This window comes from Callospermophilus lateralis, chromosome 9 (genome assembly GCF_048772815.1).
Source record: "Callospermophilus lateralis isolate mCalLat2 chromosome 9, mCalLat2.hap1, whole genome shotgun sequence".
Lineage (NCBI taxonomy): Eukaryota > Metazoa > Chordata > Mammalia > Rodentia > Sciuridae > Callospermophilus > Callospermophilus lateralis.
The window spans coordinates 52633782-52657637 of NC_135313.1; the positions used below are offsets into that span (position 1 = coordinate 52633782).

The 23856-nt window shown below is 37.3% G+C and overlaps 1 protein-coding gene across 1 annotated transcript in view; it reads left to right on the forward strand.

The window, feature by feature from the left end:
* Sestd1 (SEC14 and spectrin domain containing 1) overlaps positions 1-23856 on the forward strand; it is a 119077-nt gene that overhangs the window by 33642 nt on the left and 61579 nt on the right. The window contains exons 2-4 of the mRNA XM_076866005.1: positions 10967-11046; positions 13644-13752; positions 22349-22439. Coding sequence (XP_076722120.1) covers positions 10992-11046; positions 13644-13752; positions 22349-22439 — 255 coding nt within the window. The 5' untranslated portion in view covers positions 10967-10991. The remainder of the gene's footprint in view (positions 1-10966; positions 11047-13643; positions 13753-22348; positions 22440-23856) is intronic.

The window sequence follows — 23856 nt, forward strand, 5'->3', positions numbered from 1 at the left end:
CTCTTTGGTTGCAAGATTAGTGAAGTCAAAGAAGCCATTTCCAAAAGCCTAAGGTTGGAGTCAGCTCCCCATAAAGAAGGCTTTATAAAGGGCCTCTCTTCTTTCCTGATCCCAGTGGCCAGGAACCAAGGTTTTCAGTAAATGTCCCTGAACTATGTAATTTAATATTCTGTTCAAATTTAATATTCTGTAAATACATGATCTGTCATAGCAGTTTGAGAAGTTTAAAGTTAGCTTGTTTTTCCCAGAATTTTTATTTTGCTCCCTAATTTTTCTGTTAAATAGCATCTAAATGAGAAAGGCATAGAATCACAAGGAGGGAGTTTATTCAACAAATATTGATTGTACCTTGGTCATGTGCCAGGCATTGTCCGAGGCAAACAAATACACACATTCAAGTGACAGAGCCAACACCTATTTTGGATTTCAGAAATAACTTTTTTGGCCTTCTGAACTACATAGGGTAAAACAGATTGTCACCGAGTATGGAGCAGTCTCTCCAGTATTAAGGTGTGTCATGTACAAAATCTTTGAAATCTATTTCTTTTCTGGATCAAGCTATATGATATTTAAAATATTTATTGATTCTTCACCTAAGAACTCTGCTTATGCGTCTGGTCAACCACTAGTGATTGCTTGTATGGTTGAACATTTTTGCTTTTCTTGGTAATTTAATCACTTAACAAAGTTGTGTGATGGTGATAGAGATAGGGAGACTGCTGAGAAAATGACTACAGTCACAAAGTGAGAAAGGCACAAAAGAGGCAGGGACTGAAAGTCTCCAGTGCCTATAGTTGGCAGTGGCTGGGGTTTTGCGCCTGTCTGCCCCTGCCTGTTTCTTTTTATCCTGTGGCTACTACATTTATCAGTGTCAGCCAGGGTCCAAAGACTCCGATTTTTCTTTTACAAGACCTTTAGAATATGATGGTGACTATGAGAATATTTTAGCAGTATATGAAATCAAGACAGTATTGCTAAATGCAAAATTTCCTAAAAGAATTATGGCTTCCTTTTATACAGTCTCCATATATTTAAAGATTTAGTCTTTTTAAGTTTTATCATGGTCATTTTCAAGCGTATAGAAACATAGGGAATGGTAAAAAGGAGCCAATGCTTCCTCATAATCCACTTTCAACAATAATTGACAAATGGTGGGTCCCGTTCCAAGTATATCTTCCTTTCCCAAATCCCATGCTGTGGTCTTAAGTGTTCACTGGAATTCACATGTGGAGACTTAATTGCCTTCATGGTGGAATAAGGAAGTGCAGCTTTGCGGGTGATTGAGTTTTGGGGGTTCTGCCCTCATCATTGGGATTAGCGCCCTCCATTAAAGGCTGGCAGTTGAAGAGTGTGCTCTCCAAGAGCAGGATGTGGTACATCCATGAGGATGTACTTCTCCCTTGTGCCCTCTTGTCACCTCTGCTGACAAGGACACCTAGAGAGCACCATCCAACTTTTATCAGACACTGAATTGCCTGGTGCCTTGATCTTAGACTCTCCAGCACCAGAACTGTGAGAAATAAATTTCTATTACTTATAAATCAACCAGTCTGAGGTATTTTGTTGTAGCAGCATGAGCAAACTAGGACACCCATTAAAGTGTATGTCACTAAAAGATAAAGGACTCTTGGGGCTGGAGATTTGGCTCAAAAGGTAGCGCGCTCCCCTGGCATGCGTGAGGCCCGAGTTCAATCCTCAGCACTACATACAAACAAAGATGTTGTGTCCGCCAAGAACTAAAAAATAAATATTAAAATTCTTTCTCTCTCTCTCTCTCTAAAAAAAAAAAAGAAAAAAAGATAAAGAACTCTTTTTAAAAAACATAACCTTAATATCATCTAGAATGTACAATGTTGAAAGAAATTTGTCTTCGCAGCTGAATTTCTTACATAGCAGTATGTTCTAATTATAGTGGAAGTCGGGGATAAATTGCTAAGCATATGCAATTCATTTTACAGATTTTCTGGAGCATATTGCTTACATATTTTTAGTTTTTATTTTTTTAATACTTAAAATGCACATCGTTTCATCCAGATTTTTCTGATTTTCAAAATGGGCAATTCTGTTGTTTATTTAAAATTTTTATGACAGCTTTATTGAGGTAATATTTATATACCATAAATTCACCCATTTTAATTATACAATCAGTGAAATGATGAAAAGGTTAGAGTAGATGGTCTATGGTTCCAACTCCGTTATTTACAAATCTGTTAACCTTCATATGACCTTGGGCAAATTATTTCCTGGTGCCCCCATTTTCTTATCAGACAAAATGGCATAGTAATAGAATTATTTGTAGATATTGGTAGAACTATGAGGATGGAATGATACTCTTGTAACAAAAAAGTATTAGAAGAATTGGGTGAGGTGTCTCACATGTGTAATCCCAGCAACTCAAGAGTCTGAGACAGGAGGTTTGCAAGTCCAAGGCCAGCCTAAATTTAGTGAGGCCCTAAGCAACTTAGTGGAGACCCTGTCTCAAAAGAAAAAAAAAATATTGAAAAAAGGGCTGGGGATGTAGCCAGTAGTAAAGCACTCCTGGATTCAATCTCCAGTACCACTATTTCCTCCCTCTGCCCCCCCCCAAAAAAAAAAAAAAGATTAGGAGATGTTATTTATAATAAGGGTGGGACTGTTTTAGTCTTACTGGACTGAGAAGGCCTTAATGGGAATGTTTTGATTGTGGCCTCAGTGGAGAGTCAGTGGCAGTAAACTAATAAATTAGTAAACCAGTAATTGGTGGAGAAGGGAAAATTTAGCTACTAATAATAGATGGCACTTATTGGGTGTTTACTGTCCTAGAATGTATCAGACACTGTATATACACATTAGCTTACTTAACCCTCAGTGTTATGAGCTAGGTTTAGTAATTATGCCCACAAAAGACATTAAAGGAATTGCCATAACCACTTAGCTAGTCAGTGGCTGGAGGTGAGTCACCCTGGCTCCCAAGTTGTGACCTTAACACTGCACAAACTGCCTTTCAGGGAGAACAGCTCCTGGGAACCAAATCCCCGGCAGAGAGGCCTTCCGTGGGGAAGGTAGCCAGTATTGCCAACAGTTCTTTGGAGGGACAAAGGAAGTGATCATTTTATAAATACTTCATTTTCCATATGTGTCTTACTTGTTCTAGGTAAACAAATAATGGCATTTGAGTTATTGAAGAAGTTAAAGTGTTGACAGTATGTTCAATAATGTTTGGGTAGGTTTACCACAAAAAATACATTACAATATGTACATTGACTTTTAAAATGAGATTTTTTTGTCTGACAGAAAGGAATTCAGGTATCTTATTGGCTTCTTTCTGCCTAGGTAATACTATAATATCTTCCATCTGGGGGGCAGTATTTTTAGTTACAGCTTATTTTAGACTATTTTTATTTCTTTTTCCAATGTGGTACTTGGTACACACCAAATATTTACCTTATACAAACAAAAAATTTAGTGCCAGAATTTCAATTCATGTCATAGGTATATTATTTTAACAAAAGCACTCTTTTGTTTATTTCTAGTATATAATGTATAAGCAATTGGACAGCCAGTTATTTGGAATTCGAGACCTTGTAGTACATCTGCAACTCTGTTGAAATGCGTCTTAATTATCTGGGATATTGGATTTAGTCTGATTTCAGCTCAGTAGTAGGCAGGTATGGCTTTGCTGAGGAGAGGGGAGAACACTTCTCTCCAGAAGGAAGATCAATAGAGAAGAGTTTGGTGATGTCCCAGATGAATTCTGAATTGACAAGGACAGGAGATACCTATTGCAGATGAAGAGGGGTTAGGATATAGAAATGAAGTGATGGGATTTATAGTTATTGGGACTGGACCTGCTTTGTTCTCTGATATTGGAGGGAGACCCACCCACCCAGGTGGACTCTCCAGAAACATGCATGCCATGCATAGAAAGTGGTCCAGCCTTCTGAAACTCAGAGCAAGGCTCAGATGCAGACATCTAGGTGGAGAGCTCTTTTGAGAGCTCTGGCAGCAGGTAAGGAAGTTTAGCCATGGGGTTCTCCATAGCTGGGTATGCCAGGGGTATCTTTAACCACATGGTACTCCACCAATGTGATTTGCCATTCTATAACAATATTCCTTTTTCTGTTGCTGCTCCAATTTTGTTAAATAAGCAGCCAAACTCTGGAGGATTTTTCAGTAAGTTAATATAGACAAGAAGAGCCAAAGATGTTTTTAAAAATCATTTAGTTAAGGAATTTCTGACTCTGGACATTCAAAAATGAGGGTTGCAGCTACTCAGGGTTTAGTAATTGCTAGGCTCCCTCAGGTAGACTTCCCTCTGCTTCTGAATTCTTAGGTTCAGTGGCCATGGCTCTGGAGAAGAGACATGCGGAGGATGATGGTTTGGGGGTAGTTTGCTTATTTGTAATTTTGGAAAAGGGTTTCTAAGTGGTGAAATGTCACTAGAAAAAGACTTTTTTAATTTTTGAAGTTTAAGTATAGTATAGAACTTTTAATGTACTACTGGACTCCTAAATGTAGACTTCTTGTCTCAAGGTAGAATTTTTTATTTTCCCAGAAAACTATAAAAATCTGCCCCCTTTCCTTTCTCCCTGTTTTCTTCCTTTGTCCTCCATCACAGGATAAACTAGGTCTGGATCTGTGAGGTAAAAATGCTATTATAGGTGATAACTTTAGCTTTGAAAGTTAGGAAAGGTGTTACACTCTTGGATAGCTATGTATTGTGAAAGTTAGCCATTTTATCATTTCCACTTAAATTCTGTCGACAGGATTGCTGTTCGTTCATTTAGATTTGTCAGTATTGTTATAAAATCAGATAAATCATCATACCTTGGCACCTGCAATAACAGAAAAAGTTACATAAATTTTCCATTGTTATACTGCTTTACTGATGCATTATCCTAAAGTCGAGTGATGCTTATTTGTTTCTGCATAACTTTATGTATGGTTCTGTTGAATGATGAACCCTTAAGATAGTGAGTACTGTGTGTACTTGTGGGTGTGTTTGTTTTGATCTCTAAGATTGCCTTTTCTCTGTAACAACAGTTGAGGTATTTTCTAATCTAAGTTTAAGGATAGCTGTACTTTCATATTTCTCCTGGCAATACAGGGCTAGGGAGGCTGCATTCTGCTTTTGCTTGTTGCCATTAGGTGTCTCCATGATATAGACTTATTAGAGATGATTTAGTTAGCCTTAGGCAATCCTAATGGGTTTTCACTGGTGGTTAAGAAATGCTCTTCAAAGAATCTAACTGAATTTTCTAGACAAACTGGTTGATTTATGCTTCATGGGAGAGGAGTTCCAGTGCACCGATTCATATCATGAATTACAGTCTCTTTTAAAGTATAATTTGTTCAGTCTTGATTAAAAGCCTTGTAATTGTCTTTTCCTGCTGCTCAGCACATCCTCTGCTGCCCTCTAATGGCTGCCCATCAGTAGCACCATTGATGTCCATCTGTCCACCATCCACAATCTGCCTCTCTCCAGCATTCAGAAAGTTCTTTGACTGCTGGGCCTGGGGGAGGCTATTCTGTAGAGAGATAGCTTTAGGGAGTGACTTTCAGGAAAACCAGGCACAAGGTGTTGGCATTCGGGTAGTTGTGATAATGATAAGATCCCTAGAATAAATGTTTTGCCTTATTGTTCTTCACTGCTTGCTCATTTATCTATCCATTAATTCATCAGATGTTTTTGAATGCCAGGTATGTTTAGTACCTAGCCTTGCCTCAGTCTGTTAGGTTCTTAATATAGATTTGTTGAATGAGTGAATAAATGTAAAGGTAAATAAGACTTTGCTCTTGGAGAGACTTGGTTGTCCTTATTTTCCTTTTTTAATGAAGATATGGGGAAAGATGATTATACTAGAAAATGATTACAAATATTAGTGGAAACCTAATCTCCCTTTATTTCTAGTTCTCAGAATATGTCATCTAACTTTATAAGGGCTCTGGTTTTGGTAGGATTTATTTTGCATCTAGGAATGATACTGAAATTAATTAATTAAATTAATTAAGATATTAAGAACCAAATTAAGGTGTTTCTAGATTTTTATTAAATAAACATGCAGCCATGGCTGCATTTTTCTTTATATTCACAGTCTCCAGGACACTTCACCTGCTATAATACACTCTTTGCCTTTTTTGTATTTAATAAATTGTGATTTCAACTTGTTTTAAATGACCATATGTGACATATGCAAAATGCAGTGTATTTCTTATATGTTCTTTCATTCTTTTTTGGTACTGGGGATAAAATTCAGGAATTCTTAACTACAGAGGCATATCCCCATCCCTTTTTATTTTGAGACAGGGTCTCACTAAGTTGCCTGGATTGGCCTTAAGCTTGCAATCCTCCTGCCTCAGCCCCCTGAGTAGCCAGAATCATAGGCATGTGCCATATCTTGTGTTTTCTTTGTTAAGCAATGTTGTGGTTTCCTTCATTCTTCCATTGCTTAGTCTGCTTTTTTTGGCAATTTTTTTAAAAGCTGCTCTTTCCTAGCCACTTTTATTTATTTTATACCAGAAAAATGCATCTTACTGGCTTTCTTCCAGTTTGAGAACATAATCCACTCAGATATAGTTAGGTGAATAAGGCTTTTCTTGTGAAAAATAATAATCTGTATCTTTCCCATGGGAAAAGAACATGAACTGGTACTTATATGTTATTTAGCATGGTATTGTAGAGATGGTGGTACCTGGTTGTATTTTGCAGGATTTTTCCTTTATTTTTGTGTTGTGTCAATTTTAGCTATTTTACAAGTCATTAACATAACCAGAGAGAAGCAAATTCTTTTTTTTAATGATTGTGATGAAGACTTGAAAATCTAAAACAAATAACTTGAAAAACTAAATTTAATTTGAATGAATAGGAGTGATTATTTTTCATTACCATCTCTTTAGTGACAACGTTGAAAGAGACTGATAGAAAGAAGACTCTAGAAAGGAGGAGGATACAAAGAGTAGCTGTATCTGTCTCTTTCTTTTGAGTGCTTCACATTTTTTTCCATTTATTCTTTTGATCAATACATCTCCAAACCTTTATTTCTCACTACTTTACTTCTTCATCACTTTTAATATGTTCTAAAAGAAACAGTAAAGCTTTTGTATTAATTACAATAGCAGAGTATTTTACCATGTTGAGGTGGTTCTTTAAAGGAGAATTCACAATTACCTGTCTCTTAGGAGACGGAAAAATGGGTAGCTTGAGGATGTCAGTTTCTAAAGTGAATCCGGACTGAGAGGCTGAAGTCATCTCTCTTTTCCAATATGAGTATAGGAAGAATTCAATGCTGGGAATTAAACTTTGGCATTTCTTGGCATGTAATCAATAACCTGACTTGCAGACTCTTAATATCAAGATTTTTTTTCTCTAAGATCACCTGCAGCTTTGTTTCTTATACCTTGTCGGGTATTAGGGATTCCCAGTGTTTTAATCTCTTGGGTGCTATTTAATTGGATTTTATGGTGGCAAGGGTTAAAACCTCCATGTATTGATGTATTTTTTCATTGAAAATTAATGGCATTAGATTTTCCAAAAGAAGCATGAAGTGAGCTGAGACATGGTGTTCTAAGCTCCAGATTGTAGTTTTGCTTTCTATTCCAGATTTCTCCATTGACTTGAAGAGTAAAAAAGAGAAACCTACTCTAGCTAACTTATGCAGAAAAAGATTTGCTGCAAGGGTGTTGTACAATTTATAGACCTGATGAGAAATAGGCTCAAAAAATAGCAGGGATTTAAAGGTGGTCGAGAATTTGTGCTCATAGCCAGATAGACACATCCAGTTAGGAAGCCAGTTTGCTGCTGGCTATGTACGGTACTTCCCTAGGCTTAAATTCACTGTGGGAATTTAAGCTGCCTCTTGACAGCTGGATTGGCAGTTTTCTTGTTTCTAGCTTTCAGGGAGTCCATAAGGTCAAAACTGTTTTTCATGATAATTCTTAGGTTATTATTTGTCTTTTTTACTGTGTTGACTTTTGCACTGATGGTATAAAAGCACTGGTGAGCAAAAGTGTTGTCACCTTAGCATGAGTGGAGGCAGTGACATGGCTGTGTGTGTGTGTGTATATATATGTAACTGTTTTTACTGACAAATTTCTAATAGCAAATATATGGGGTTTTGACTCATATCAGCCAATTTTCCGACTATGTGGGTACCCACTGGGTGTCTTATAATTCAGTTCAATTCTGGCACTAAGCACCAGTGCTGTTGTCAAACTCTAAAAGAGTTTAAAGGCTTAATCTCATAAGATTGCCCTCACTTCAGATGCTAGTCACAAATATCGGGTTCCCAGGTTGCCACACTTCTGTCTGACTTGGCTGTAGATCAGGGGTTTTCACGACACCCTTTCTCTCCAGGTTTGCTAATTCACTAAAGTGCTCATAGACCTTAGGAAAACTGTGTATTTATCATTGTAAAGGATTCCATACGTGAATAGCCAAATAGTAGAGATCTGTTGGGCAAGGTATTGGAGGAAGGCATAGAGCTCCTCTGCCCGCTTCTGTGTGCTACCCTCCATCACCTCCCTGTGTGCGCCCAACTGGAAGCTCTCTGAACCCCTGTCTTAGGCGTTTTTATGGAGACTTCATCATGTAGGTATGATTGATTAAATCACTGATGATTGACTCAGTCTCCAGCTCCTCTCTCCTTGGGATTAGTAGGGTTGAAAGTTCTAAGCTTTCAAAGTTTGTATTTTAGCAACCAGCCTCATCCTAAGGTTGTAGAGGACCCAGCCTGTCACTTTATTAGTACAAACTCAGGTGTGAGAGGAAGGGCTCATTAGAAATGACAAAAGTCACTTATCACTCAGGAAATTCCAAGGGTTTTAGGGGTCCTGTGCTAGGAGCCAGGGATGTTTTTTATTATGCCACATATGCTCTAGGTATATTTATTCTGCACATAGTCTAGAGCCTCGTCTTGCTTAATTGGCCAGATGTCAGTGGATATTTTCAGAGCTGTTTTATTGGGAAGCTGACAGTGTGATATGAAAGCTATTTTACTGGAACCAGATTGCCTGGGTGTGAATCCCAACATTCTCATTTATTAACCATGTGAAATAGGGGCAACATTTAACTTGTCTGAGCCCCTGTTGACTCTTTTGTGAAATGGCAATAATAATAATATTTACCTCAGAAATATTGTGAACATTAAATAAGTTAATACAAAGTAATCATTTAGATCAGTGCATAGTTTATAGTACACATTTGGAAAATGTTAAGTATCACAATCATTATTATCATTAGCAGACTTCAAATCAGGTCCCCAACAGGCTGGTCACAGGGGAAGGGAACCAAGAGATGAATTCAAACTTTCTATATTCTTGTATAGCTCAATAACACTGATCCAGAAACATGAAGTGCTTACTGGATTTGGATGAAGATGTGAATTGTGAGCTTTTCTTCCTATTTTTTACTGCTTGTCTATTAACTGGGCCAATGTGGAACAGAAATGAATGAACAAAAATTGCAAACAAATATTTAAGGAAAAAAATTTTAAAAGAACATATCAGTTTGACAGCTTGTTCTCTGTGTAGACAAGTGCAAATAGTGTTTTTTTATTATTAAATATACAAAAGTTGTAGATTAATATACTGGCTTAATTAATTTTAATTGGCCAATATCTGACCATTGTTTAGATGAGATCCTTTTTTGTTTTTCTTTTACTATGCAGGATTGAAAAAAACAAAACTAACCTATACTTTTTTTGTAGGGCAGGGCTGGGACTTGAGCATTTGGCTCCATCTGGTAGGTAGCACAGTGCCTGGAATGGGATGGGGTTCCTAGCAGGTGTTTGCTGAATAAATAAGATTCTTTCATATAAAGAGTCATTTTCCACTCCACTGGAAAATTGTTTTCAAGAGAGTATGCTTTTACTAAATGCAATAAAATTTTCATGGAGCACTCCAAGGAACTGCCCTGTGTTGTGATGGCTGGTGGGAGTGAGATGCCGTGGGAGGGAGGGATGGAAAATGTGCTGCAGAGAGCTCTCAGGCATGAGGCTACGTGGAGCAGGACAATGTAATTGAGCCTCTGGTTTTCTTGCTTTTCTTTTCTTTTCTTTCTTTCTTTTCTTTTTTCTTTCTTTTTTTTTTTTTTTAAAGATCCTGCTCTCCTCCAGTTCTGTTTTAGGAGTGTGTGGGGCTGGCCAGACCTCTGAATGCCTGCCATGCCAAAGGCCCCATTTAAGGAGCACTCGCTGGCCGCAGCCCTTGCCGTGTGGGTACTCCTTTTTTGTCCTTAGCAGAACTTCTGCCTGTGACTAAGTAGACTCCAGAAAACCAGAGGTAGAACAGTCCATTGTGATTTGGCACAAAACAGTGGTTTTGTTATTAAGAAATGAGTTATTTTCCCCCCTCTGGAGAATTTTAAACTGGAAACCATAGAAATATGGAGGCAGTAGTGGGGACAAAAACTAAAGTAGTGTACTAGGAAGTATCTTGAGATGGGTATGAAATTAAAATGCATTGTCTGTGTTATAGGGTAGACAAAATTCAAGAAATCAGAAATGCTATTTAATATTGAAAAGAAGGAATCAGATATTTGAATTAAACTGTATAATTAATAAAGAATGCAATAGAAGATTGACTGGCCTGCCTGCCTGATTGATTGATTGATTGATTGATTCATTCATTCATTCATTCAACAAATTATTCAACAAATAATTTACTGAGTTACCTCTGTGTACTGGGGACTCTGTTAGCCCAGGCGTATTGCTCTGAAAAATCAGTCAGTTAGTTGGTTATTCTCACCCAGCTGTGATTTTACCCACCGGAGGACATGTGGCCAAATCTAGAGATATCTTGACTATTACAGCTGGGCGGTGCTCTTGGTATTTACTGGTGCGTTGCCAACTGATCAATCTACAGTGCTTGGGAGCTTATCTGCTTCAAAATATTGGTAGTTCTCAGAAGTCCTGGGATAAACCATCATAAATACATATCTCATAGAATGATTATTATTTTGTGGTTGACATTTGACTTTTTGTGTTTTCAGAAGTGAGGACGTTTCCTGGAGTGAAATGGAGGCCTCAGTAATATTACCCATTCTGAAGAAAAAACTAGCCTTCCTTTCAGGTATGTTTTCTTAAAATTGGAAGTGTTTGATATAAAAGTTTACATAAACTTCCTTTCTTTGATAAGTTTGACAGAAATCATTTTGTTTTTCTGTGAAAGATTTTAAAATGGTATGTCTTAATGAGAGTGAAGAGCTATGTGAGTGGACTGTCAGGGCTGGTTCCTGGCAGGGCAATTTTTATTCTCTTCTGTAATTTGATTAAAATGACCTCTACAAGGTAGATGCCAAATTTTTTACTTCTTAAATAAAAATCTAATAATTAATAATTGAATAGGTGGCATCTAAATAATTGTTTCTGAAATCTAGAGTAGTTAGTCTTTGTGAAATCCTGTTCCTTGGTTTTTGTTTCCATGTGTGAGAATGTTGTAGTACATTAGAGCAGTTATAGAATTATCAGTTGTGCTGCTTTTTCTCTCTCTCTTTATTTTTGGTACTGTGGATTGAACTTGACCACTGAGCCACACATCCCCAGCCCTATTTTGTATTTTATTTAGAGACAAGGTCTCACTGAGTTGCTAAGCACTTCACTATTGCTAAGGCTGCCTTTGAACTTGGGGTCCTCCTGCCTCTGCTTCCTGAGCCACTGGGATTACAGGCATGGGCCACCATGCATGGCTCTGCTTTCACTTTTAACTGTTTGGAATTGGGTTGTACTGGCTTAACTTTATTTTAGCTTATTAACACTAATCCGTATCAGCTAAAACAAGTAAAGGAGAAGCTGTGAGATATTTTGCTAGCCTGAGAGCAGCGGTGTGGTGTGTTGAATGTTGATTTTCTGGAATTTGGATCATTGAGTAAATCATTCCTACTTCAGAACAGGCACCGTGGCCAGGTACAATAATCCCAGCCTGGGGAGGCAGAGGCAAAGGGCTGCAGTAGAGAGACAAGAGACAGAATGCTTCTGGGTTCCATCTCCAGTGACCCCCAACCTCCATCTCCCCAACCTGTCACACAAATAGAATGAGCACTATGGACCCTATTTGGGGTCATGTGGATGGTATTATCTACTTTTCCCTTCTTAATCTCACTAGGTCCTGTTATAATATCTTGATAATACTAATGTTTTTTTTTCAAAATATCTTAAAAATTGGCATGTTTACCTAGTATGAATGATGAAAGATGAAATAAGAAATTGAAGTCTATTAATATTATTGTCTCCTTATCTTTTTTTTTTTTAAAGAGAGAGAGAGAACAACATCTTTATTTTATTTTTTTGTGGTGCTGAGGATCCAACCCAGCGCCCGGCGCATGCCAGGCGAGTGCGCTACCACTTGAGCCACATACCCAGCCCTGAAATCTGTATTTTAAATAAAAACAAGCAATTGGTTCACTATTAATAATTGTACCGTCACCCTAATGAAGAACAGGAGACCACTTACAGTAGCATGTCATGTCTCTGATGCGAACTTTTTTTTTTTTTTTACTTTACACCTTTCAGTTCTTGGTGATAGATTTCTAAAGCTGATATAGAATTATACTCCTCAGGATTCTCTGGTTTTTAAGCTTTTAACTCTGCTATAATTGTCAGTTGGGTGGGGAGACAGGTTCCAGTATGAAAGTCAAGCCTTTGGGGAACTTTCAGAAAAGCTGTGTGTGAATAAAAAGGTTTAAAAGTTACATTTTAATGCATAGGCCACACTAAAGGGATCTTGGACATGCAAGGAGTGTGTGTGCCTCATGCCTTGGCCCCCAGGCCTCAGGAGCCCAGGTCCCAACCTCCTTCTCTGCTGGATGGAGCTTCCTCTTCATGGTCTTATCGACAACATAGGCCTCTATGACCTTGGTGAACCAACTCAGATCATTCCTTATCACAGAATGCTCTTTTGACTGAATTGATAAATTCAACTCCTTTTAAAAAAGTCTTAGCATTTTTGTGAAACTTTTCACATGTATCACAGCTTTTATCATTTTCTAAATTTCTTTTTAATAATGTTTTAATGTATTTTGTATAACATACCCTAGCAAATAAATGGTCATATTTCATCCAGTTATTTCTTAGGACATAAAACTTTTCTTCCTAGGTGGAAATTTATTTTACTTGTAAATGCTTATTGTGCTAGGCAAACAGTAGGTGTTGGATGATTGATTACATTAAGAAACAGACTAAATGGAAGAAAATTAAGATGATAACTACTATGTTTGAATGAAGAGTTCATGAGTGAATTTTTTCTCTTATTTTTTTCCTAAATTTCTATAATCTTGCTAGATTAGTATAAACATTTATAAACTACAAATAGTCATTACATATTTTTAAAATTATGTCTTAACCTTGTAAAGGTTTTGATAACATTGGATTTAGATATGTATTATGTATTATTTATTAGATGCCTTAATACCTATCATGTCTTAAATTTATTCTTTTTTCTTTTTTGGTACTAGAGATTGAAATCAGGAGTGCTTTTTCACTGAGCTCATCCCCAGCCCTTTTTATTTTTTGAAACACCATGTCACTAAGTTACTTAGGCCTCATTTAAGTTGGCCTCAAACTTGGAATCCTCCTACCTCAGCCTCTCAAGTCCCTGGGATTATAGGGGTGTGCCACTGTACCTGGCTTATTATATGTTACATTTGTATCTTTTTTTGTTTTTCTTTATAGGAGGAAAGGACCGACGAAGTGGCCTCATTCTGACAATTCCATTATGCCTTGAACAAACAAATATGGATGAGCTGAGTGTCACTTTGGACTACCTGCTCAGCATTCCAAGGTGTCTTTTCTTATATCTCAATATGTTTTTATTCATTTACAGTTGGTTCCTGCTGTTGTTGAAGTATAATTTGCTATCTTACTTGCTTTAATTAGCAATGAAATTACATTTAAACAGTAAAATCAGTAAGTTATGACCACACAGCAATTAAATACTTACTTTATGCTTTTCATGCACTTACTATATACAGATTTCTAAAATGTATGTACTACCAGTGTTTAAACAATTAAGAGTCATTATGCACCTTGGAACATTAGCAGAATTGAAGAAGTTAATTTAGTGAATGTCATCTTTTATTTAGGTCACTGTTTTACTATATGGATATAAATGCAACTATAGGATTATAATATATTGAGTGAAGGCTACTAGGAATTTTCAAAATAATTTTGTTTTTGGAAAATAATGTTCAAAAAAGTTCATGTATGAATTCACAGGTCTTTGAACTTTTAAATGTCAATTCTTCAGTGAAGACAAAACTTACACATTCCTATTTGCTTGAGTATACCCATCACTTCAACAGCAAAAACAAAACAAACCCTCCCAACTTCCTCTCTGACAGTTGATATTTGGGGGACTAAAGTGTTGATTGATCACATGATATAATCATTTGGGATTTTTTTTTTTTTTAAAATTCTGATGCCTCAGGTCCACTTCCAGAGATTCTGACCCAAATGCTATTGGAAGGTATGCTCAGTAGAATTTTTCTTTAATCCTTTAAGCTTCCCATATAATTCTAATATGCAGCTAGATTTGCAAGACTCAGCATTAAAGCATTACAGTGAGCACAGGTTTGTGTGAGTAAAATCTAGAGGCAGAAAAAGAAACCAATCTATATATATGCCCTTAAGCTCTAGATGGTGAATTTAAAATGTTTTAGTCACAGTAGACAATTCTCTTTTTTCTTTTCCTGTATTTGCATTTTATTGACATAATAACTTATTTTATTTAAAACCACCTTTAAGAGTACAGGTTAAAACTATATTTGGGAAAAAATTTCGGTAGTTTAGTGATTATATTGCTGATTATTTTTTTCTGTATTGGAGAAAAATTAAAAAATTAAATTTTTTTTCACTTTCTGGAGAGGAAATTATCAGGCCCCAAAGTTGTGTGTTCATATTGAATAACCTTATAGTCCTTTGAACTGCTGATGTTTGATTTATATTGTTCACCATTAGGTAACAATTTCTTTTTTAGGTAACTGAGATTTGCTGGAGTTACAGCTCACAGATTATGGTAAAAGTACTCATAGATGGGTTTGTAGAAGGTTAACTGTTTCAGGGAATTTGGAGAAGGTCAGAACCACCTTCCTTATTTTATGGTTGAGGGGATTGAAACTTAGAGGTCAGGGTTACTTGTCCAGGATCACACAGCCAGTTAGTAGTAGAGCTGGGTCTAGAATCTATGATTCCTGACACTAATCCAAAACCTCTTTGTACTTCAGATGACTATTATACAGTATAAATGCCTCTTACATGAAGTCTGGTTTGGAAATTTGGATGAAAAGCAAAAACTATTTATAGTTTAGATTACTTTTGAAAAATGCCTGAGGAAGGATTAGAGACCTGCGTACTTGTTTGGACAAACTTGCTGGGTTTTCCTCCAGGATTGAGGTTGAGATTCAGAAGACAACAGGTGACTTGTTATGATAGGTTGATGGGATATGGTGTTGGGGTGCTGCTCAGCCCATGATAGCCAGGAGGCACATGCTCAGGCACCTGCTCCCTCTTCCTCCAGGTAGTCATTCAGTTGTCATCAACCCATGAGGTCAGAGTCCTCATGCCAAAAGCCCCACCTTTGAATATTGCTGCATTGGTAATCAAGCCTTAACCCTTGAGTCTTTTTTTTTTTTTTGGGTCTTTTTGGCTACCAGGGATTGAACTCAGGGGTACTCAACCACTGAGCCACATCCCCAGTTCTGTTTTGTACTTTATTTACAGACAGCGTCTCACTGAGTTGTTCAGCACCTCACTTTTGCTGAGGCTGGCTTTGAACTCATGATCCTCCTGTCTCAGCCTCCCAAGCCACTTGGATTACAAGTGAACCCTTTAGCCTTTGGGCAGGGGGGCACTTCATATCCAAACCCTAACACTGAGCATCTCACGTTTGTTGGGACAACCAAACAAACACATAGAAGTTTGAGTTGAGTATTTGTTTGAGTTTGTCTTACCAAATTTTTATAGAACTAAATTCAGAATAGGCCCCAGAATGGATGATGATTGGAGGCCAGATACAGAAAGATTGTCCCACAATTAAGGAAGTGTAATGGGTAGTATTTCCTCATTTAATTCTTATAACTCCCTGTGAGACAAACACTATCATCCTCATTCCCATGCCATGTTCGAGGGAACTGAGGCCCAGAGGGACAAGCAGCTTAGGTGGCTCCACCACAAGCATGTAGCCCACAGGGCCAGTGATGGAGTCTGAACCCAGCGGTCCAGCTCCATGGCTGTGCTTCTCAACACCATGCTAGGATCCCACTGCATATCTGTGGCTAACTTCTGGTATGTTCATGTAAAACCTGAATCTGTGACATCTCTAATTGACATATGAAAATAACTCTGAGTATAGCATTATGAAAGATATATTGAACATCTTTTTAATTCACTTTAACTTTTTATTTCAACAGTATAGTATATTCAGTAATATTTAAAATCATAGTGTCTTTTGGCTCAAAGGGCATTTCTTGACCTTCTAATTAGAGAATTGTGGAACATCAGGGTTAGAAAATGCTTAGTAATCATGTAGTCTAACCACGTAAATCCTCTCTATAGAAATGTTCCCAAGTTCTTGCCTAGGGTATTTTTGATAGAAATTCACCATCTGTTAAAGCTACCTATTTTTCTCAAGTTTTAATTTTTTAAAAATTCAAGTTTTGATTTTAAATCCTATGTTTCTTTTTTAACTAATTATAGATAAAATTGTTATAAAAGAAACATAGGATGAATCTCATGGCTGCTTTTTCTATTTCTATGAGGAATGTCATTGGGATTTTGATTGGAATCCCATTAAATCTGTATAGTGCTTTTGGTAGTAAGGTCATTTTGACAATATTAATTCTGCCTCTGCAAGAACAAGGGAGATCTTTCCCTCTTCTAAGGTCTTCTTTAATTTCTTTCTTTAGCATTCTGTAATTGTCATCGTAGAAGTCTTTTACCTCTTTCATTAAGTTGATTCCCAAGTATTTTATTTTATTTTTTTGAGCCTATTGTAAGTGGGGATAATTTTCCTAGTTTACCTTTCAGAGAATTTGTCACTTATGTACAGAAATGCCTTTGATTTATTGGTGTTGATAGTTCAGAGTAGAGGACATAGAGACAAACCCACAGAAATACAGTTGTCTCATATTAGACAAAGGCGCCAAAAACCTATATTGGAGAAAGGATAGCCTCTTCAACAAATGGTACTGGGAAAACTGGAAATCCATATGCAACAAAATGAAATTAAGCCCCTATCTCTCACCATGCACAAAACTCAACTCAAAGTGGATCAAGGATCTAGGAATTAAACAGAGCCCCTGTGCCTAATAGAAGAAAAAGTAGGCCCAAATCTTCATCATGTCAGATTAGGTCCCAACTTTCTTAATAAGAAACCCATAGTGCAAGAAGTAAAATCAAGAATCAATAAATGGGATGGATTCAAACTGAAAAGCTTCTTCTCAGCAAAAGAAACAATCAGTGAAGAGAATAGAGAGCCTACAGAATGGGAGCAAATTTTTACCCCTCACACAACAGATAGAGCATTAATCTCTAGGATATATAAAGAGCTCCAAAATCTTAACACCAAAAGATCAAATAACCCAATCAATAAATGGGATGAGGAACTGAACAGACACTTCTCAGAAGATGATATACAATCAGTCAACAAATGAAAAAAAGTTCAACATCTCTAGCAATTAGAGAAATGCAAATTAAAACTACTCTAAGAATCATCTCATGCCAGTCAGAATGGTAGCTATTAAGAATACAGATGACATTAAATGTTGTCGAGGATGTGGGGAGAAAGGCACACTCATACATTGCTGGTGGAACTGCAAATTGATGCAGCCAATCTGAAAAGTAGTATGGTGATTCCTTGGAAAACTTGGAATGGAACCACCATTTGACCCAGCTATCCCACTCCTCGGTTTATTCCCAAAGGACTTTAAAACAGCATTCTATAGTGACATAGCCACATCAATGCTTATAGCAGCACAATTCACAATAGCTAAACTGTGGAACCAACCTAGATGCCCTTCAATGGATGAATGGATAAAGAAACTGTGGTGTATATCCACAATGGAATATTACTCAGCATTAAAAGAGAATAAAATCATAGCATTTACAGGTAAATGGATGGAGTTAGAGAATATCATGCTCAGTGAAGTAAGCTAATCCCCAAAATACAATTGCCCAATATTTTCTCTTATATGAGGATACTAATACATAGTGGGGATGGGGTGGGTCATGGGAGGAATGGAAGAACTTTAGATAGGGCAAAGGGGAGGGAGTGGAAAGAAGGGTAAAGGGGTGAGAAAGACAGTAGAATGAGATGGATATCATTACCCTAGTTACATTTATGAAGACATAAATGGTGTGTACACCCAGAGACATGAAAAATTGTGCTCTATATGTGTTCTATGAATTGAATTACATTCTGCTGTTGTATATCACAAATTAGAATAAATAAATTTAAAAAGAAACATCAGAAGAAAGAGGTTTAATGATGTGCAGAAAATCACAGAGACATTAAGCACATAAATCTTGTCACTTAGTAAATACATGAGAGCCTACCGGGAGCTTTTTCCTCATTCTAGGTGCTGAGATAGTGGGTGAACAAAGCAGACCCCATAGTCAGCACATCCTGTAGGTCAGACAGACATCATATACACAGGCACAGAGTGTTTGACACTCCTGAGTTATGAAAGCAAAGCATAATCAGGAGACTGATGGAGTACAGGGGGTATGTGGTGATAGTTTACAAAGATAACATTTTACTAGAGCTGATTGAGTGAGGGGCTCTACAAGTATCTGATGAAAGACCTTTTAAGACTGAGGGAGAAGGCTGGGGGTGGTGGCATACACCTGTAATTTCAGTGACTCAGGAGACTGAGGCAGGAGGATCTCAAGTTTGAGGGCAGCCTCAGCAATTTGTTGAGGACTTCAGCAACTTAGCAAGATCCTGTCTCAAAAAATAAAAAAAGAACTTTACCACTGGGGGTGTAGCCCAGTGGTAAAGTGCTCCTGGGTTTAATCCCTAGCACCAAAAACACAACAAAACAGAGGGAGCAGTGTGTGCAAAGGCTCTGAGGCAGGAGCAAGTCTAGTATGTTGTGGAAACAGCTCGGAGGCGAATGTGGCTGGAGTAGTATGAGAGAGAAGCAGAATGCTGGCCTGTGGTCAGAAGGAAAGGCTGGAGTCAGTCATGGAGGATCATGTGGGCCACAGTCAGAGCTTCAGCTCTGAATGAGAAGGAAGTGGTCGGACTCAGAAGTTGTGTAACACACATCATCTGAAAAAATGTAAAGGCTCTCTAAAGTTAAAGCACCATGTTAGAAGCTGCTCAAGTATTACTGAGACATTATTCTTTTCTCTGGAAGCATGTTACCTAATGAAGATGAGTTATAAGCAAGTAATTATAATAAAAGCATAAGTGAAGTTAGTGCTGTTATGTGGGCAGAAGCAGAATTCTGTGAATGTAGGAGAAGGTGCTCTCGTTTGTAGCTGAAGAAATTAGTGGAGTGCAGTAGGATACTGAGCCCAGGGAGTCTCTCAACCATCCCTTTCTTCATCAGAAGTGAGTGAGCTTATTAAGGAGCCTCACTTCTTTTACAGAGCTGTTTTAAACTTGGCCGTGTCACCTTTGAGAGGCTCCACTGGAGTAGGAATGAGGAGGCAGGGTCCTAGGTGTTTTTTCTTTACTACTGTAAAAGTTATAACACACTAGTAGTAATGTAGTAATTTATTAAGGTTCTGCAACATGCCTTTTTTAAAGGCGTAACATGCTTCTAAATTAAATGTTGTTAAACGTTTAAACCATCACTCCTCTTGAAAGAATGAAGTCAGCAACAAACAATTTCCTTTCAAAAATTTGAAAGATGACTTCGTCTTGCAATTTTGAAATAATATCTTTGGATTTTGTGTATTTTCATTATCTGTTAACTTAGTAAAATGTGAGAAAATTATGATTAAAGGTATTTATAGTATGTTAAAAGATAAATTGATGTTTTATTCAAGATCACTACAGATGGTATTTGCAAGCTTCATTACTTAGTCTTAATGTACAGATTAATTTATAGTTTGCTTTCAGGCTTAAAATGTTTTGTAAAACATTTAACAAAATGGTTGTGTAACTTGCTTCTCAGAGATGTAGAGGCTGATGACAAGAAACTATCAAATTCTGGGACTGGCACATTTTTGGTGGAAAGGCCCTGTGCTGGCCAGCTCTGTGGTAGTGCCTTGGGGGAGGCCCTGAGTTGTTGCTACCTCTCCAGAGACAACTCAGCAGCCAGCCGCCCTGTCTAGGATGATCATTCTGGGGCTTGTACCTCAGCCCAGGCATGGTGGTCTTTCTAGATACCTAGTTGTTGGGGAACTCCAGGAATTTCCTCCTTGCGTGAGCCTGAACATAGTAATTCAGTGTGGGGTTCACTTCCCTCCTCAAGTCATTATATGCTGTTGCTAATCCACTAATCAGTGTGTTGTGTCACCTTTTTTGTCTCCAAGAACACCTGGTAGATACTTTATTTTGTAATGCCAGTTTGAAAATTGAGTACTTAAATTTTCTTTAAGTTGAGATTTAATTCATATATGAAAATCACCCTTTTCATAAAATATACAATTCAGTGGATTTTAGTATAATAATCACAGGATTGTGCAACCATCACACTAATTCCAGCTTATTTTCCTCTGTCCAGAGAATTTTTTGCACATTTGCAATCACTCTCCACTTTGGCTTCTGTCAGTCACTAATCTACCTTCTATCTCTGTGGATTTGCCTGTTATACACATTTCATTTAAGTGGAATCTCACAACATGTGGCCTTTTTCATCTGGCTTCTTTTACTTGGCATGTTTTCAAGGTATATCTATGCTATAGTTAGATTGTTGTATCACTCCTTCTTTCTTATGAACGAATACAATTTTATTGTTTTCCCCCATTTATCAGTTAGTAGACATTTGGATTGTTTCTGCTTTTTAACTATCATAAATTATGCTACTTTGAACATTTATGTGCGAATTTTTATGTGAAGGCTTCATTTTGCCTCCTTGAGCACTCCTCTCTACTTTGGAAGCTTGGCTTCTCTCTCTACCTACAGAAAAGCCTATTCTCCCTCCCAGTTTTTAGCAGCATTTTTGAGGTCTTAGTGTTTCTCAGTACAGCTGGACTTGTTACTCCAAGGACCCTCTTGGGACTAAAGTAAACGCTTGGAGGGAACGGTGGGGGGGGGGGGGGGACCAGTGAACTCTCCCAGACTGTTGGATTTAAATTCTAGGAAAAGGTCTGCTGTTTACCTTTTCTACAGTGTAGGTGATTGAGAGAACTTTTGGTGGGGACAGCTTTCACTCTCCAGTTCTTCTCTGCTAAGCAAGGTTGCAGGTTCTTTCTCCATATTGGAGTAAGGGCAATTGATGCTTGCATAAAGTTGATAAGTAAAGTAGTAGTAGTAGTGGTTATGTAATTTTGTCTTTTGGATGGAGTTTTTCCATACAGAAGTTGCGCTATATGAGGGTAGACTACATATTTGAATAATTGGATATAATATGTAGCAGTAACATGCCAGGAGCGGCATCATGTCTATGATTCCAGCCACTTGGGAAGTTGAGGCAGAGAAGGATTGTATGTTTGAGGCCAGCCTTAGCAAATTAGTGAGGCTCTAAGCAACCCAGTGAAACCCTGTCTCAAAATAAAAAGGGCTGGGAATGTGTCTCAGTGGTAGAATGCCCTGGGTTCAATCCCTGGTACAAAAAAAGGAAGAGAGAGAGAGAGAGGAGGCACATGTTCAACCTATTTTTCCACACTGAAGTATTTTATTTGTCAGGTAGCTGAATGAGAAAGTGAGAGCAGAGATGGACCAGATTTGGTGTATTCAAGCTTTGAATTATTTTGTATAGCAAATTCTATTTCATCATATTAAATTTCCCTAAAAGAGTACCAACAAGCCAGGTTCCAAGGTTTAATGACATTCTTATTTTCTTCTTGTTTTAAACTATTACTTCGCAAATCTTGTATTTCATTAGGAAGGAGAGACAAGAAGTACATAAGCACTTGACAATCAGTAGTTGCCTACTTTGCCAGGATCCCATTGTACAAATGAAAAAATTGATAGCTAGTGAGACTGCTTGAACATTGCTTTGATTTCATCACTTTTTAAGACATTAACTTTCCAGGATTTTAGAGTAATTTTCTTTCAGCATTAACTTGTAAATTAACTTTCCTGGAATTAAAAAAAAATTGCTTCTGAAAATTGTGAAGAATTTTATTTATTGATAATGAAGGCCAAATCAAGTAAGGTAAATTCAATCCCCTATATTATTAAAATTTTTACCTTCTTTATTTAGAATTATGAAGAATAAAATCCAGAGCTCATTTTAATATGTTATAATTTTCTTTCATTTCAGTGAAAAATGTAAGGCTAGAGGATTTACTGTGATAGTGGATGGAAGAAAATCACAGTGGAATGTGGTGAAAACAGTCGTCTTAATGCTACAGGTGAGTCATTTTTTTTTGTTTATCAGAAAATCGTTTTATTTTATACACAACACATCATGATGAAAATGACAAATGTATTCCATTTATTGGACCACACTCAGACTTCTTGGCGGTGACGGAACTCTGAAAATGTAAATGTCACTATTGGATTGTTGGAATTCAATTTTTATATGTTTGAATTTATGAGTAAAGTAAATCTCAGCCCCATAGTACACATTTGTAAATACGTGAAGATAATATGTCACGTTCAAGTCATTTAAACAAGGCAGTCATGGCTCTCGGGTGTGCTGGTGAGCACCATGAGATTCCCAGGAAGCTAGCAGGTAGGCTGCTGATCTTGTCATACCCCGGTGCTCCCGGCTTGTGCCACAGTTGGAAGCAGGCCTGGCTAATTTTAGCCTGAAGAGGTCTCTCAGTGACTCTGGTATGTATTTCCATTCTGGCCCCCCTTTTCCTCCAAAGCCTTCAGGATCCATGATGATCTTAGTAGTCACTCATAGCCCAGAAGAAGTTTACTTAACAGCTGTGTCCTCAGGGACTTCAACAGGTCAAAATTAACATTTAATAACACTTTAAGTTATGAATTGCTTGAGAATTGACTGTAGTCTTGTGTTTTATATTAACTGTGTTCCTCCCAGAATATTTCTGCTAACTCTGGCATGTAGTAGGTATCTTACTATAGTAGATTGAAAATATGGTAATATGAAATGGAAAAATAAAACATCTGAGCGATTGAAGAAGGTAGATTGTTCTCATGGACCTGGCCTTCCTTAAAAGGGCTCTGGAGATGGTAAACTTTGAGTTAAATAACAGATATTACCTAATTTAAATGAGAGCAAATGAAAAATGATTTCTGGAAGGGATTGTGACTTAGTGATAGCTCAAAAATGAAGCAAATTCAATGAAGGGAGTTGATAACCAGGCCAGTTTGGGGAAAATATAATTTTCCAGTAACCTGGGATAGTGAACATTGAGTTAGGTGAATACCAGTGATATTGAAAGAAAAATCAAGAATTCCAAGTGAATTGGAGAAATAATTGGTAGTTGCTTTAATGTTTTGTGAAAGAAATATAATTTAAAAGTTTAAGTGATAACCAAGTAGAAAGAGTTTCAGTGTTTTATCATGTATTTAGGATAATTGGGAAAAAAGTATTTAAGGGGTGGGAATAAAGTGATATTTTTAGTTTTTAGTTAACAGTTTCAATGCTTAATTTGGTTCAGGTGCTGTGTTAAGCTTCTGTATAAATTATCTCATTTAATTTTAGCTTCACAATGTTGCAGAGCAGGTTCTTTATCTTCAAAGGTCAATTGAGGTCCAAGAATTGTAAATAACTTAAAAACTAGAAATTGGTGCAGTCTGAGCACCAGCCCTTGGCTTTATGCTTGCCAAGGATTATTTACCAGCAGCATGATCTAA